The sequence below is a fragment of the Rhea americana genome, unplaced genomic scaffold (assembly GCF_003343005.1).
Source record: "Rhea americana isolate MKP2758 unplaced genomic scaffold, rheAme1 scaffold_28, whole genome shotgun sequence".
NCBI lineage: Eukaryota > Metazoa > Chordata > Aves > Rheiformes > Rheidae > Rhea > Rhea americana.
Window position 1 is genome coordinate 1,365,708 of NW_028186401.1, and position 18,177 is coordinate 1,383,884.

Genomic DNA, 18,177 nt, shown 5'->3' on the forward strand with positions numbered 1-18,177 from the left:
TTACTTGAAATTCAATCCAGCTCAGTGTAATCCTCATAGGTCCACGCAAATAGTTCACTCCARAAAGATCAATGCATTCATAGTCTCTTAAGTGTGTCCCATAGTTCAATAGATGCCAGGGTCATTTCATGGGAAAAAGCAATCATTTTTCCAAGCTTAACCCAAGTCACTTAGTATTTTATTAATTAAAACTAGTATGTTAATCTCCATCTAAAAACAGAGACAGCCAAGACAGATGAATGAGTTTAGGTGCTGAGTAATCAAGACAAGATGCAGTACCTGATAAATCAGTTCTGAGATTTCACACTAGTTTCAGCTTTCAAACACTGTAAGGTTTAATCCCATGCACAATGTTCCACAACAACCTCACTTTGAGATGACAAGTATGACAAACAGTACCAACATTTGTGTCAAAAGAAAAGGTTCTATACCCTGGTCAGGCAAAGACTGAGACATGTTTATTGAGAGATAGCTATGCATTTAACAGCATCTTTGAAGTTGAAAATTTAAGCAATCAGTGATAGATCAAACCTGCAGCTTTAATCACATGTGCCACTTGCTTTCCCAAGCCACAAACGTCTTATCCCTGACTAGCTTTACCCATGCCTCAATGAAATTTGCCATGTCACCAGCAGTAATGCACATCATCTTTCATAAGCTCACCCAGAAGAAGAAAAAAAGATAGGAAGACTATACAGTACAGTAGCAAATTCAAAGTAGGAAAGATGGTTATAACAATGCTTCACTACCTTTTTCAGGTTCTCCACCTTGGCTGCAAACAGATATAATCTTCACAGCCCTGTAAAAATGTCCTACAGACCCTTCCTTAAATTGATTTTGCAATGCTAGCTTGCTATTCCCAAACCAAACTTCATCTCTGTCTTCAAGAACGACATTCACACAGTCATATTCCAGAAATTACTGTGCAAGTCACCACCAGGTAARGAAAGTAGTGCTATTGATGATTTAAAACATCTTGAACTCTGCTTTCTGTACATTATGTTCTCAAATTCCTTTTCAACAAAGACTAGAATTCCACAAAACAGAATGAAACAGCATCCTTCACTGTGTAATTCTGGTGCAGCTGAAATCCTGATAATGAACAACTAAACTCCGCCCACCTACTCTCTGTAAGCAGAAACATCAGAAATACACTGCATCTAAACTAGTCAATTAATTCTCTACATCAGCTAATGTAATCTCCACAAAGCAGTGCTGCTTCCTATGCACATAGTCTGGTATGCTTATCCCAGCCTTTAACATGAAGTTTCTTCCCTTCAGTGTATTTGCTGCTGAGAGGTCACCAAGAACRCCAGCTCCTCCTCGTACACTTTTCCCGGCACAGGCAAAGCTCAGCATTTAGGATTTCCTCCAGCAGCTATCGTACAAGCGACTCCTTACTGTAACCCTCTAACCTATTTAGTGCAACTCTCCACCCTTCCACCTTCTGCTTTCACCTCTGAAGCTGACAAATTTCCAAGATGCTGTGAATAGGAGAGATGCACAATACACAGAAATCTGACAAAATCCAATCCACAGGTTAGTCTCAGATATCACTAGCTCATGTGATAGCATCATGTATAACCAGATGAGCCAAGGGCCAGTTTATAACAAAGAGTCTGAACTGGGGCAGAACTAAAACAGCTCAGCTGTCATACTGTACTGAAATGGCCAACGGCTGCTAACATTTCTTTTGCCTTATGTACGACGAGTCTGCCAGTTTAGGAGTGCGCTGCCTGGCAAGAAGCTGCATTGTTGGCTGATGCATCTAATCTTGCCTCAGGAACAGTATTTCTCATCTCCTATTTCCATTAAAGAGTTTTCTCCTGCAAAAAGCCCCCTTCTTTATACAATCCTCAAGAAATCATCAGTAAACACCACTCTACATTAGAAATAGCCTTTGGATCTCTGGTTTTGATACTGGATATTTTTGTTTTAATACAGCATTTCAAACATAATTTGATTAAATAATCTTTTAAAACATTAATCTTTGCCCAGTTCCTTGAAGAGTCGTTTGAAACGTTCCTATCRTTGCAAAAGAGAAGAAGTGGTTTTCAGACAATCTAAAGAACACAAAAATTTCATACCTTTTAAAAGCCTGTAGTAAGTAGTATAGAGTGTCCTCATGGCCAGTTCTTGCAATGGCAGCACATGATCTGTTTCTGTCCCTATAGATTTCACCTCTGCTGGCAGGAACACAGTTAACTGTCCCGATGAAAAAGAGAGCAGTTTCACCTCTGAAACCTGAATTGGAGAACCACAACTGGAAGGACATACAACATTGAGAAAGTGGTTAGAAAATAATTAAAGTAACTGTATGGGAAAACCCAGATGACCAGCCCAAAGCACACTTGATACTGTTCTTCAATGCAGCACCTTCCAAGGACTCATGAAGAGCGTGATACATACTGACATGCATTTCCTATAGATCCCCAACCTCTGTGACAAGCTAGTCATGGGTCACCTGAAGGTCTTTACTGACCAAGTAACATGCAAAAGCTAGAGAAATGACCACACAATGCAAGGAGATCAATCAAGTCCACTACTGATAGCTGTCATTTGTCCCTTTTTGCCTAAAGGCTGATTCATTTAGTCTCTGAAAGCCACTGTCACTAAGTATTTTACATAGGGGAGCAGTTTCATATCTAACAATTGGTTTCCTGTGTTTTAGATCAACTAGCAGAGAATGATCATAGATCTGTCAACTACATGTCAGACAAACTACAGCCACAAAAAAAAAGTAGCATTTAAGTGCCACTGGGTGATTCCATACTGCAGCTTTCCCCATCCAGAGTTCCCCTGGAGACAAAAAAAACCAAAACCACCACCACTACCACAAAAACAGCCTACGCTGTAATAAGAAGATAACCCAGTAAGTCTACTAGCATTGTCCTTCCCAAATCATAACAAGAAAAAGGAAGGTTATTTGGATCCAAGGAGAGAAACTTAGCCTGTAGTAAAAAGAGTAATTCTTTACATGATTGCTGTTGCAATCTATCATACCAGAGASACACGCAAAGGAATATTCTACTAAGAAGTTGGGGAAGTCGACGGGGCAACTGGAATTGTTTCTGACAACTTAAATTTGAAGCCAAGAGCAAATTGTTAAGGCCAGTTCTAACAAACAGAACAGAAACACAAATTAGTCAGCCTTCCTAGATATTGGACCTAAAACTGAGGTAACTCTATTAGACCATTTCAGACATGAAAGAAACTTCATAGTATTTCTCTGATAACAAAGAATCTCATCTCCTCTGATTAAAGGAAAGCACCCCAGAGAAACAAGCAACAAAGAACAGCATTAACAGCAAGTCAGTAAACCTCTTCTCAAATATTTAATACTTTCCCACAAACCATTAATGGGATTAAAAAAATTAAAAATCAGGATTTCAGAGATCCAATATTCCAACCATTAATTCCCCAGCAATACATTCCCCCMAAATTAGCTATCACATATTTTCAAGTTTATCAACCCCTCCCCAACCTGAATAGAAGGTATACCCATAACCTCCTACAATTCAAAGCTAGGCTGTTTGGTCTGCCTGAAGAGTCAGTCTATTAATGTCCAGTGCTCCTTCCCAAAACAGTGAAACACAAAGAAAGCAATCAAGTTATGTATGTACACCCCCCCCACACACACATATATATATAAAAATAAAAATCAGGATATATCAGSGAAAGAATTTTGTCCTAGGAGTAGTGCTGGGTAAAAGAACAAACACTTCACAAAAATAAACTTCATGGAGGTTAAAAACAGAACAGGCAGGGATGGGAAGAGGGGGAAGATGATTTATCAAGCAGGAAAAATGGAGATGACGACCCCTGGCATGTAAGCCACAGGGGAAAGAGCTATGACCACCAATTGGCTCCCTTCAACAAGCTGACAAATACCTAGCTGCAGACCATGAAATCCAATCTGCAAAAAGATACAACAAMATTTATTCTGAGTGCTGAGATCATCACCTCTTATGTAAAAGACTCTTTTTCAGTCAGTCTGACTGCAGGATTCCTGGACAGATATTCATTACTTACACAATGCAATTTATATTCTGTTTTCAGAAATCTACCTTTATATTTGTAACAGCAACATGTCAGATTTKGTTACTCAGTGGATGACCGGGAAGAGTACTAACTCCTGGATCTTCAGTCCCTTTGCCTGACCTGTAGAAACCTTGCACTGACTACTAATGCTTACTTGGAAAGAACATAGAAATGCTTCAGATTACCATTAATGTATGATTTTTAACAATGTCACCCAGCACATCATCAAGTAAAAACCTTGATTTCTTAATAAAATATATAGGAATGCTTTTTCCATGTCAAAATTTTTCCTTAAAAATAATTTAAGATATTTCAAGAGTGTTTCACAACATAGAGAAGTATACATTTGGTACAAATGTAAATACTATTTTGTTTACAAAAAAGGTAAAATTATTGTATTTTCCAACTCCTCGTTATTATAAAATAATAATAATTAAAAAAAATCCAAAGATTATTATTGACAAGCCTTCTGTGAAATTAAAAAGAATTGAAATAGAACTCAGCATGGAGAGTAGAAGAGTCTCTTAACAAATGATGCCATTTAAAAGATCAGTGGAAGGATAAAAAAATTCTGGCTGAGAGTGAAATAAGAACTTCGGATGTTATAAAAGTTAAACAAGTGGTTATTTAAAAATCACATGAAAAACACGATAGTTGGACCAAACTTTTGGGGGGCATGTCCTGTATTTCCCCTATTGTTTTCAGTCAAATCAATACAGTTCTATTATCCTTAGGGTCAACTATCTAGTCTCACTAATGTCTTTCTTAGAAGAATACTCTTAGTTCTGAAAACAAACAAAACCCTAAAAATTATTTCATTGAATTTCAAATCTGTAAAAGTTTGAGGCTGCACACAGATCAGCAGAATTATAATACAACTGCAAGTATTTAAATATCACATAACCAGCTATATGACACAGGAATATTAAAAAAAATTAAAATGTCAAGACTCAATATCTCACACATTGCAGTAGAGCACAGGCTGTAAAGAGGGAATTTATATTTAATGAAAACTCTGCTGAGAGCAAGCATACCAGAAATTTATAATTACATGGTAATGGGGACAATTCTCCTCTGATCAGTTTTACACCAGCAGGACTCCATTCATTTCAGCAGAGCTGATCCTAATTTATGCTAGTGTCAGTGCAAAAAGAATTAAGCTAGTGTCCTACACAGCCCACTTTTTCCTCACATCCTAACCACAAACATGAAACAGCCTAGGATATTTTTAAAATGTACACTTAAAAATATACCTGTCAATCCAGAATTCCTAAAAAAGTTACTTATTTTAGTTAGTAGGTGCCAAGCCCTACAAAGTGCTCATGCTGAGATGTAAAGTGAGTGAAGGAGCTGCATGTGACATTCAAAGAAACATCCTGTAACTTACAGAAATGTTAAAAATTACAAGATAATTAAATGCTGCAATATATGTAAGAAAGTTTTTGCATTCTTTAGCTCTGAAAAAAAAAATACCTATTAAGTCTACATTTTTGGTCACATTTAAATGCAGCTAGTCTTCAGCTTCAGGCCTTACATTACCACTAAGAATTCCTTTGGAGTAACTGCACTGACTGTTACGGTTTAATACTAAAATATTGTAAGTCAGCAAATTAACACACAAGATTTATTACAAAAGTAAAACAGAACTGGCAGCTGCAGTAATCCCCTTAAAGTAACATTAGTTCTGAATCAATCAAAAAAAAAAATCAGTTGTATCACACAGGCACATACTTTTGAGACATTTTACAAGGAAAAAATATGTAAAACATTTGAATTAACTCATACCTACCCACTGCAACCAATGACTTTATTATACAGATAAGATGGAAGCCCTTTCAGATGAATGTTGTTATCCACATAAACATATTGTAGCTCCCGAGAACGACCTAAATCTGGGTTTAGAAAACAAGAAAAAAGTAAGGGGGTGAAGGGAGGACATATTGACAAATTTAAGCAAAATGATTCTCTTTAATAAAAAAAAGGTAATCAGATTCAGAATAAGCAAAGCAAAATTACTACTTTTCAGTTGTAAAATTTGAGGCCAATTATTTTATTATGGATGAATTGAGACGTTGTTTAGAAAATAGCATTTAAATACATAAAAAACTCTTTTCAATAGTTTTGAAAATCTCATTATGAATTTTGACACTGAAAACTCTGAAGTCATTCTGGAGAAGCAAAAGGACAATTTATTTCAGAGCTACTGTGCATACTTTAAGAACGTTAAGTCAAATCTGCTTTCAGTAACCAGTCTAGCTTCACTGCTTGTGAAGTGGGAAAGAAATAAACAAGAACGCTTGCTTCCTTTTCCCAGAAAGAGATACTTGTTTGATTACATTAGTCATAACGAAATGCAACTCATAATCATTCAGAAAAAWGTTTATGTGAGGTATTAAATTACAGAACTCCATAAAATTTCCGAGCATTAAACAACAGAAATCACGGCTACAAGTAAACAATCAATACGCCTGAAGCTTCTCACGTATTTCTATTAGAATATTCATAGCTGACTGACAAAAGAAGCAATACAGCCTGTTTAAGCAATAGCTTCATGGACTAGAAATACATTAATGTATCTCCAGAAATTTAAAATAAAGTGAAAAAACGGAGCAAAGTTGAAAGGGAAAATTTAGGCTTCTAGGAAGAATTCTTGGGAGCTAAAGTTTTGCTTATCAGTAACATCTGTTCACCGGTAAAATAGTCCTCTAGCAAAGGCAGTGGAAGACACATTATTATGAGATACGTAAAGAGAGACCAAACAATAAAGGATAGCCTAACGGCGTTCTGAACTGGCAAGAAGGTTGACGTGTTGAATCCTCTGGGCAGCCCACTGCACCTGCAGCTTCTTGGCCACTGCAGATATTAGGGTAGAAAAAGGCATACGCATTAATACAAAGCACRCACCGAGCAACGCTGTTTGAAAGCCTCTCCACTTGCAAGGGAATAGCTGCAACTCAAATGAAATGTATTGTAAAGAAAAAAAYTGTATGTCTCTTTCTTATCTTTTCATACTCTTAAAGAAGCTATTACAGAAACTAAGCAAGACAAACAAGCATTTGGCTGAACTCAAAGCTTAGCRTAACATTGACCAATTCTGACTTCCCATCTTTACCAACTGTCAGTTATCCTGATTGGCATAAAAGCAAAGGTCACCTTGGAGAGATTAACATAGCTTCTGTCCCCTTCATAATCACAGCTGTTATACCAAGAACAGAATAAAAATTAAAACATTTTCTGTGATATCTTTCTTTAGAGATTCTGTTTGGAGTAATGAACAGTCTATGATCCCTCGTCATTCCCTACTATGACAATAGGTAACACAATCCTTTCTCTATCATTGAATAGTTCTCCTTGCACTCCGAGCTCTGGATGTAATTTAACGCAGACAAAGCAAATAGCTTTTTAAGTGATCTCTCTCTCCAAACAGTTGCCAGTCTTACAATATATTGAATGCCTTCAGCTCTCACCCATTTGAATGGCAGCTGCAAGCATCAGAAACCTTGGAAGATCATGCCGAGGAACTTCAAAGCTGCTGCATTATCAAATCTTTTGTGTGAAGAACAAGTGATGATACCAACAGAAAGCCTAATAGATTCCTTTTTTGGAATAAAAATGTTAACATAAAACTCGAGACTTGCTTTTCCTTTYAATACAGAGTCTTACCCTGCAACAATCTATACAGGTTTTCTCTTCAGCTTCAGGGACAATAATCTGGCCTTTATTCAAACTGGAGTCACCGGACATCAGGGGACACCTTCAACCAGCACAGGCTTCTTTAACGCTGTCCAAAGACGTTCTAGTTCAAAGCACTATACAATGCCTACATCAACTGTTCTGCCCCCCAAAGTAAGTACAAATACCTCGACAGACTGACCAACACTGCTGGGAGGTGCTACTGTGCATCATTAAGAGCCAACACTCAAAAAGATGATTTATTTTGGCTCAGGGTCTTGCCTGGCCAAAAATAGATTATTGAAGTTCTGGGATATTTTTAGATGAAACAAAAGCATTGTTTTCCTACACTGAATAAAAATATGGTAATACTGGGACACTAAAATATTGCAACACTGGAAAAGAATCAGCCAATAAAAATTAGAGCACCGTGTGCGCATGGCACATCTAAAGCTGAAAGAATACTACATCATGCTGCAGAAACTAATTATACTAATAAGAGCTGAAAACTAGGGGTTGCCAGGTAGCTTGAATGTGCTACTGTCTAACTTATTAATTAACTTGTTAACTAATTAACTTATTAATTTAGGGAATGGGAAACAAGTTTTTAAAATGGCTCATTTGTTCATTTCTACACAGATGTATGTAACTGCGCTCAAAATCAGGCAACAAAAAAAAAAAAGACAACCTAAAGCTACTCTTTTCATATGCATTTTGAGGGGAGGGAGGAAGGGAGTTGTCTTTTCTTTCTCCCTTGATATGCCTCATAGCATAAAATAAAGACACGGCAAAGAGATGTTTAGACTGTAAGTTCGGAGTTGAAGATTGCATTTCCTAGGTAATAAAAGCAAATTTTTGGACGTTAGACAAAATATCTCAGTAGGAAAAATTCAATTCCCAACGCCAAATAGCCTGTAACTATAAATGTTCCTTTGATACAGTTTCTTTGCATTAAATAACCAAGCATCAACCAGTCTCSAAAAGATTTTTTCATGTTTCAAACACTATGCATAAAGCTTAGTTAAATTTAAATAAATCACTTAAAAAGCCCTTTGTATCCCATCTCCATTAATTTTTATGTCTTATATCAGTCAACAAATATTGTTAAAACTTCTCTAAAAAACACACTTCTTAAGAACTTTGTGAAATAAGGAAGCTGCCCATCTATGAAAAGGCTAAAGCTACAAAGAAGGTTTTCATGTGGCTTTTGCAAGCACTGTACTGTGTCTAAAACATTTCCACTTTCCTCCTTCCAGGCTCCCAGATCAAAGACCTTTCTCCTAGAAATGACCAAGTGCCATGAGTCCTGAATAAGCCCCAATTCTATTTTTTTTCTTTCTTTTGCTTTTTTTTTTTTTTTTAAAAAAAAAAAACCTCAGGGCCTTGGCATATGCATTCCACATGGCTGAAGATGGAACAAAAGCTCTTATGTGTCTGCACTGATGCTCTTTTAACCATATTGGGAGGGCAAGGATACAAAAGCAGCATATACTGAGGTAGAATAAGACCTTTGTTTACTGTGCACTGATAATTACTAGACTCATTTTCTAAACAAAAAGCACACACAAACCTTCAATAAAGTAATATAACACTGAATATCTTCTGTCATAACATCCAGTACTGCCAGTACACTTCTAAATTTATAGCCTATTTTAATTATATTTGTACTGTATTACATAAATCATTTTTATTCTAGCACTGTCAACAAATTCAAATTTCTACTTGCAATGGAATTTGTTTTCAGGCATTGAACCATTTAGTAACGGTAAAATTTTAAAGTTAAATTTCTATCAAAGGGTAATTTATAATATAATATAAATAGACAGCTATAAAATAATTAGTAGTTCCATTTACCATTCAAGAAGAGAATTCTCAAGATCACTTATCAGACCAACATGAAAGCCACATCCTCGAMACAGACAAGCAAAAAAAAAAAAAAAAAAAAAAAAAAAAGCACACAGTTGGCCAGGATGTCATTTCCAGTTTGAGTTATATATTGAGTTGAATATTTTTAAAAATTTTAGGAAGGCCCAAAGACTCAAATCCATGCACATTTATTTCTTTCAATATAAACTGGAATATATGACAGCTGAAAAATAATCATTTATGTGAAATATTGCRATATCCAAGAATTAAGTACATACTGCAGAATGAACGACTAATTCATTATTGTTTACTCACCTGCTTGTTTATATCCCAGTTTTGAAAATCAGAGAATAGCATGAGATATTTATATTATACTTGGCAAATGTATTCCTATTGCTACATGTTTTTTCTTAAGGTGTACGTGCTCTCAAACTTAAGAAAGGAAAATATTACCATTTAAAATGGACAAAACTACATAGTACGTTTCCAGCAGTACAGTGAAGTTCAGGCTTACTGCTGGAATATATCTTATACCTCTTAATCTATGGAAAATGCAGATTTCCATTGCACAAACAAGGCTTCTACAAGCAGCTATTAGGGTTATGATTAGATGAGGAAGAACCGATTCTGTGGCGCAATGGATGTTAATCACCATATGGAAAACAAGAAAAAAGTCACACTTTTAAAAGCTAGCATGTTAGCCAATATGCTTAAAATATAACTATTTCTTCTAACATGGTCATGTCTAATAAAAAAGAAAACACACATTCTGTCTGGTGATAAATAAGATGTCTGCCTTCCTATTCCGCTCCCTAATTTCAAAAACTTGTTTGACAATTCTTGCTTGATTACTACTTGTAAATGTTTCTACAATGTCTCTCTCTCAGTTATTTAACCTTCTTACTCACGGTCATTAACTGTGAAAGTGAAGTTAGATGTAAGGGTATACACAAGACAACATTTGCCAACATGGGCAGCWAGCAGAAATAATGCTACAGTTGTGCCTCAACTTCAGTAATGCTCCATGCAGTACCATACACCAAGAAAAATGTATCTCCACATGTCAGAAGATRGATTTAATCTTTTTGCTTTTCAGTGCACTAGCCCTCTCTTCTACTTTATTTCATCACATCTTGACCATTCTGAAGCCTTCTGATTCTTCAGAAGGCAGGATTAAACATTTACATTTATTCCATGCTGCTTTTCCTCTGAACTTTAGGATTTATGATTCAGTTTCCTATTCAGAGATAGCAAATTATCTCCAAATGTTCACCAGTGAGTCACTATTAAGAACTACTGAACAAGGTCAATTGATAGTCTTTGATGTTTCCCGTTATTTTAAAGTTCCTTTTGAATGTTTTGAATTTTGAATCTAAAAATAAAGAAAAAAAAGAAGGTGCGTCATTTTATTAGAGATTTATTTCCTCCTTTTGAACTTGAAACACTTCAGCAGATCTGTGGCTGATCCAGGTCATAGCTCACTTACAGATAAGCTACTAGCGTAAAAATAAAGCAAGCTTTTGCATTATACTGTTCAAATCCTTTACTATTTTACATCTTATGATATAGAACAGCATCTTATTTTTGCAAAATTAAGAACTCAGAAATCTTCAACTTCCCTCCCTTATGAAATGAAGTTAAGAATATTTGCCAAAGTAGGAGTAGTTATTTTGCTCATTTTAGAGTACTGCGGAAACTGGATGGTGCATCCTGGGACTCATTTTCTCATTTATATAATGACATATGTTGGGACATAACCAAAACACTCCCTCTGGAGAGGTTATTTGCAGTTCGTTTATACTACTGACAAGTGCTTCTAATAATAATAATAAAAAAAAAGACTATCAATTTCTTTGAAGACTAGATAGCTAGTACTACCAAAATTTTTATACAATGTAATTTCTTTAAAAATGAGGTGATCTTATTTCTGGTCACCTTAATTTTTATCTTTTTTCAACGTAAGTGCAACTTCTTCTGCACCTAATTAACCAAACTCTGATCACGTACTARCAAAACTATCAGTGGTTATTCCCTGGACATGACAAATCTGCACACATGCCCATATTTCAGCAGGATTAGCCCTTGACAGTCCACTAAAAGTAAAGAGTAATAAACACACAGCAAACGATTTGCTTTTCACAGGCAAAATACAGTGTCCTCCCCTACGAACATGGCAGCTCCTCCCCACAAGAAGATGCCACACACCTCCTATCCTCGAAGTCTCCTTCTACAGTTCCAAACTTATAAAGGGTTAAGAAAAAGGCAAACTAATTCTTTCTTGGGCTACTGCTGTGAAAGTTTTGATGGATGCCTACACACAGCACAAACTAAAATTTAGCTAGATTATGCAGTGCTGACATTCCTCACGATGTAACAATTTCTGTGGAGTTACTGGTTTCCATGGCACGTTAAAAACCCTGGCTGAAGAATCTTTGTTAAATCATCACATATAGCAAACAAACAGATCATTATCCAGAGTGGTGGAACTCAGATTACATAGTATTATATTTAAACAGGACATCATTTAAACTTTCTGTTCCCTAGTTAACTAAAAATAAAGCAGCTTTGATAGCTGACCTACTGCTTTAAAATAGACATGAAACCTTAACGTTTTTCACTTTTTTCATTTATTACCTTATTTTCCAACAATGTGATCACTGTGACAGCTCTACAAACAGAGTCTGTAGGGACCAGCATAGATGAAAAATCACCTGTTGCAGGGTTTTGGGTTTTTTTAATTTTTTAGAAGGCGGGTTTGTTTTCTCATCTCTTCTCCGACCCCCCACTAGTCCGAGGAACGCAGTGACTCACCAAGTGGCAAAAAGGCGAGGCGGTTCCCAGCCATGGACAGCTCGTTGAGGCTGGGCAGCTGGCACAGGTGGCGGGGAACGCACCACAGGTGATTGCGGTCTGCAGTCAAGTACTGCAGCGAGAGACACATATGCAGCCTTTCAGGTAAAGTTATCAACCGATTGGTGGAAATGTCCAGAGTTTGCAGCTCCCTCAGGTCTCCAACCTCTACAATCCAAACATTAGGCAGGGAGATATATTAATATAATTTGGTTCATAACAAAGCCACAAAAAAGATCGCAGCAAATCAAAAACAAAAGTCAGCAGCTAGCTRCTGCTCTCAAGGTACTACTCTATCAAGCTATGTTCAGAACTAAACTAATATTCCCCAATACCTTCACCTTTCAAATCTTCTGGTTGAGGAGCAGCTATTTGTTAGGCAGTATGTTTAAATACGACATCTCTCAAGACAGCACATTCCTGAACTGTGCCTATTATGACCGACAAAAACATGAAGCAATTTCTTGGCCCAAAATCAGGAATAGCAAAAATCAATGCAAAAAAAAAAAAAAAAAAACACTACATAGCACTACATAATAACACTACTGTTTAGCAAGTGTTTTACGTGACCTCAAATTCACGCAAATGTAACTTAAAAAAAAAAAAAATCTGAGGATACAATGCTGATATCTACCTTACTTAAGATTCTCTTGCAATTAGACTTACAGATACATGCATATCATTTTTCTGCTTAGTGACAGTCTTTCGCCAAGCATGCTTAGGAACAACTGCTCCCTACAATTTAAAAGGGCTAGCCTGAATTAGAACAGAGATTCATTTTAACAATCTGTAAATTATTATGTCAGGTCATGTTATTTTAGGAGGACATTACAGCAAGTTATAATCTATAGTTGCAATAAYGGCAGCTTCTACAGATTTTCTTTCTTAACACTTGAAAAATCTGGTTAATTATTGCGAATGTAAGAGTTCTGTAGAAGTCCATTTTGCATTTTAAATAATATCACACAGCTTTTTCTGCAGCTATCACACCAAGTTCTTCCAAATCTACAAGACCTGATCAAGTAAGCAGCTTCACTTGTGTAACGGAGTGATTCCTTTTGTCTGGCCTTCGGGATCAGGATGCGCTTCTCCGAAGACTGATTGACAAATACATTGAGAAGTCTTATGGATTATCTCATTTGCTTATTAATTCTTTCACAGTAAATCTGTAAATTGGATAGTTCGATGAAGTATTTCCCCTGAACATGGGGAAAACTTTAAACAGTTTTGCTTTGTTTTTAAATACGTTACAGCAATGTAACCAACTCATCAAGAGTTTAGTGCTCTCAATTCTCCTGAGAACTCTCAGCATCTTGCAGAACCAAATTTTCTCTGCCTTAACTAAATGAAACCAGCTTTTGCTGGTTCATCTGATAGCTGCTGAAGAAGACTCCCCAAGATTTTCCACACTGAAAACATAAAAGACATATCGGATAAATAATTCTAAAATACACAGTCTACAGTTCTATCACCCAGGTTWTTTTCTTTTTTAAACTTATACACAGGGCAGCTCTATTTCAGCTAAATCTAAACAGGGCCTGTTGAGCCCTTAAGCTCCCTCAGCAGCAGGAGCTAAAATATTTGCTATTCCCCAAGCTCTGATACCACCTTGTATGATCTCTGCACCCTGAGACATAAACAGAGAGTTAGATTAATTTCAAACCATCTTATACACAGTGGGAAAAAGAAAAATGACGAATTTGAAGTTGACCTTGGGAAAAATATKTCTATCAATGTTACTGAGAACATGAACAGGAAGTTTTAATTCCATATTAAAGATTTTCACAAAAGCAGTAATTAATAGAAGGTTTGTGTGTGCATTAACAAGGAGTTCCTGCCCACTGCAAACAACCCAGCACTAACTACAGTAAAGAATCAACACAGTACATGCATCTTTTTATAAACAATCCTGACAGAAGCAGCTGCTATAGATGACCACATTCTTCAGACTTTTGACAGTTTTGATATAAACATCAATTGTGAGCTCTGTTTAAAAGAAAATTACTACAAGATTGAAAATGAGTTGCAAAGAAAAATAATCACCGTTAAATAGCACAAGACTACTGCGCAAAACTACAGTAGAGCAGTCTCATTTTTAAGAGTTTTATATTCATCGCAAACAAAGCCATATGCTTTAAAACAGTGACAGGAAGAGAGCCACCTACATTCAGCCAAACCACTGACCACATGCAGTCAATAATAGGGCTAGCTATTTTCAGGCACTAACCTTTTTCTCTCCCACTAAAAACAGTTTTCTAATTCAGTATAGGTCCAAAAATCCCATAAATGTTATGGTTGGCAAAGCTGGCAGAGTTTCAAAGGCATTGCTAGAATGATATGTTTCAAATCTAAGAGGAAATAAAAGTATTCTCACTTTATCCTTCATCCAAAAAACACATACTTGTCCAAAACTTCATCCTCTCTACCTTAATCTTCCAATGCATACCAGATGTAAACATCCACTTTCAACATAGAGTACCATATGTTACAAAAATACCCACCAACCCATTATGAAGAGTAATCCAAACCACTTAAAGTGCCATCAGATTAAAGATACAACCCCCAAAGACTCCCCACCACAGAGTTGAAAGCTCATTTTGAAGAACTTGCTCAGACATATTTTAATGACACTAAATTGGTTTCAATCTCAAAGCAAAGGAAAACAATAAAGAATAAAACAAAATATAAACAGTCCATTAGTAAGTTTTTCAAGCTTTTATTTACTAAATACTATCAGTCATACTTTTAAATTCTTGCAACATAAATGCTGAAGGACACCTTTCCTAACAAGGAGTGAAAGATTTTATAAACTTCTCTCTTGCCATCACTGAGTCAAGCACTTAGACACTTACGAGATGGAGTCTTTGGACATTTTAGACAGACACAGAAAAGAAAATAACTACTCCCAACTAAAAAGATTTGATAGAGAAGGGACTTATTTAGAGATTTTAAATTCAAACAACGCTGCAACAAAAGACAAGAGTTATGCATCACCATTAAACCACACTCAAGAATTCCAATTACGTTTAAATGAAATTCATAAATGTGTAATTTAAAATTTATATTAGCTTCAGTATATTAAGATTAACACTATCAAAATCAACACAGCAGCTCACAGCACTGCACCGAGCCTGGCTTTGACATCAGAAGGTACAGCAAATCCTTAGAAGCTTTGCTAAACTCATCAGAATGACCCCAGATTTGTGGAGGCACACCGAGTGCAAACTTGAAGTTACTGTGTTGATTCCTGGACCAAAGTGTTTCAGCTACATCCATCTGCTTTCACATATATTTGGGCAATTATGTGGCTTGACCATATGGTACGAATGCGCTCACAGGATAGTACACATGAAGTATCTCACAGACTGTAAATTCACATACGGCCTTACCTCCCAGAAACTTATACCCAGGCTTACACCCAAAGTCCTGCCTACAGGCTTTGAAACTTGATTCCAGTGACACACATATACATACGAGTACTTTAGACTGTATTCTGAAACTGCCAGCACTCGGAGTAATTAATTCGTCTTTTTCATCCTTGCTAATATGAAGAGTAAACACAAGATTCAGAAGTGATTACCATGGCTCCGAGAAATAGTCCTCGCATTTGTTGCAACAGCTTTCCAAACTACTTGGAGAAAGGGACAAATGAACTATCTTTTTATGTGTTTATATTTACAAAAGAAAAAACACCAAAAAGGTATGTGTCTCACCCCAGAAAGCATATTGYTACAAAAAAGTGACTTATTAAAATAATTTAAGAAATTTCCAAAATTGTTGACCTTCTAACAAAACTGAYTGTATTTATATAAACATTATCTAGCAGCAGAAAAAAAATATATATGGTTCAGATGGCTTAAATGCCAGGTTTTAAAATTAATTCCTATGGTTTTATTGCAGGAAAAACACCATCTGGAAGTAACCAGCCTATACAACATATAATAATTGCCATAGGCAATTCAAACTTCCTTAACCTTCTAGGGGTACAGGCTTCACTAGCTGCATAAGTAAAATATAACTAACAGTTTTCTTTAAGTTTCAAGAACAATTCCACCTTTCCCTGATGGGCCATAACCCAAATTTTCATCCACAGATATATGAAACACATACACGACTGGATTTCAGTGTATGGAAGGCACAGATTTACTTTAAATCAAACACTATCTTAGTATTTCAATCCAAGAAGAAAAAAAAATGGGACAGGAAACAGCTACAGACCTACCTGCATGAGTATGCACCTCAAAACAGGATATTAAGAGAAAGCAGAGAACCTACAAGGAATGGAAAAAGGGACTGATCAGCAAGCAGAGCTGTCACTTAGAGGTCAGACTGTAGAAATTAAATGAAAACTGCCAGGAGAAACAGCCACAAAAACGGAAACTCTCAAAGAAAATGAAAAACAAATAAAAGCTCTTGAAATAAGAAATAGAACAAAGAACTCGTGTGAACAAGGGGCACAAATTAGCAGGACAAACCAAATATTAAATTAACTTTTTGCATCAGTTTTTTCCCGCACGAATAATGCTGTGTATGAGGACAGAGATAGAATACCTCATGAGAGCAAGGATAAAGAACTTGAAAATTACCACATCCATTACTGAAATGAAATGAAGCTGCTTAAAAAATATCCGCCCCAGCATACTAAGAAAAATGGGTTATACATCAAAACTGCAAGCTCAGGAATGAGGATTCTCAATGAGTAAGACATTTTGAGGATAGTAGCCTAGGGCTGGAGAACAAATGTGTATCCTTTGTCCAAAAAAAACCCTGCTCTTCAGAAAGAGGTGTTTCGTGGGAAAAGCGTAATCAAGAGTAACCAACAACTTGAACATAAACAGTGGAATAAAACAGGGATCTTTCCAATTGCAAATCATATTATACTACCTTATCTTTCTTCGATGAAACTACATTTCTTAGTTAATGGTACGGTAACACAAGTATAGCATCTAGTACTGCATACACTGAAAAGCAAGTTACTGAGATGGAGAAAACATGACTAGTGGTGTTCCTCAGGGTCCTGCTTTGGTTAGAAATGCCACTCTACCTTGGTTGAGAAACTAGGTTTTGGTTTGTGGATGACACAAACATTTAAAGTACTGCTAACACAATACAGAACCAAATCACCATACAGGATGAGACACAAGAACTACAGCGAGACTTCAGTGACAGAAAGGGAATGAAAAATAATGGGGAAAAAAATTGCAAAGTCATGAACTCTGAGACTGATGAGAATTGATATGAGTCAGACATCTTAACTTGAAACAATGAAGGAAGAGACGGACTGGGTATACTGGTGCACAGTATAAGGGTAATGAGCCACCAGGGAGAATGACTAATGCAATTTCTAGATATAACTAGCATTTTAGCAGGAGCAAGGAAGTATGTGAATATACCTTTCTACAAGGCAGAGAGTGACTTCATCTGAAACACAGGTGTTCAGGAACATGGGCAGTGTTAAAAAAAATAAAAATAGAAAATTTAATCAATGTAACTACATAGCCACCACTATGGCACTCTGTTGATTTCTTCCTCTAGCAGCACCACTGGCACAAACAGATGACTAAGTATGTCCCAAGGATATGATCAAGAATAAGCCTAATGCCACAACCCAACTACTGAATTAGCTGTGAAATCTGGGGACATTCCTCATGCCAAGAGGCTGAAACCACAGAGGCTGATTTTCTTCCAGAGCATGGGCAATGGTGATAGTCCTCCTGTTAYCCTATTCTCATTCCCATCTAACATCCT

General features: G+C 36.4%; 1 protein-coding gene across 2 annotated transcripts in view; it reads right to left on the reverse strand.

Moving 5' to 3' along the window:
- Positions 1–18,177, reverse strand: part of LRRC28 (leucine rich repeat containing 28) — a 56,453-nt gene that overhangs the window by 10,122 nt on the left and 28,154 nt on the right. For both annotated transcript variants that reach the window (XM_085308621.1, XM_085308622.1), the window contains exons 6-8: positions 12,391–12,597; positions 5,831–5,933; positions 2,088–2,263 (exon numbers count right to left, since the gene is read on the reverse strand). In XM_085308621.1, coding sequence (XP_085164747.1) covers positions 2,088–2,263; positions 5,831–5,933; positions 12,391–12,597 — 486 coding nt within the window. The remainder of the gene's footprint in view (positions 1–2,087; positions 2,264–5,830; positions 5,934–12,390; positions 12,598–18,177) is intronic.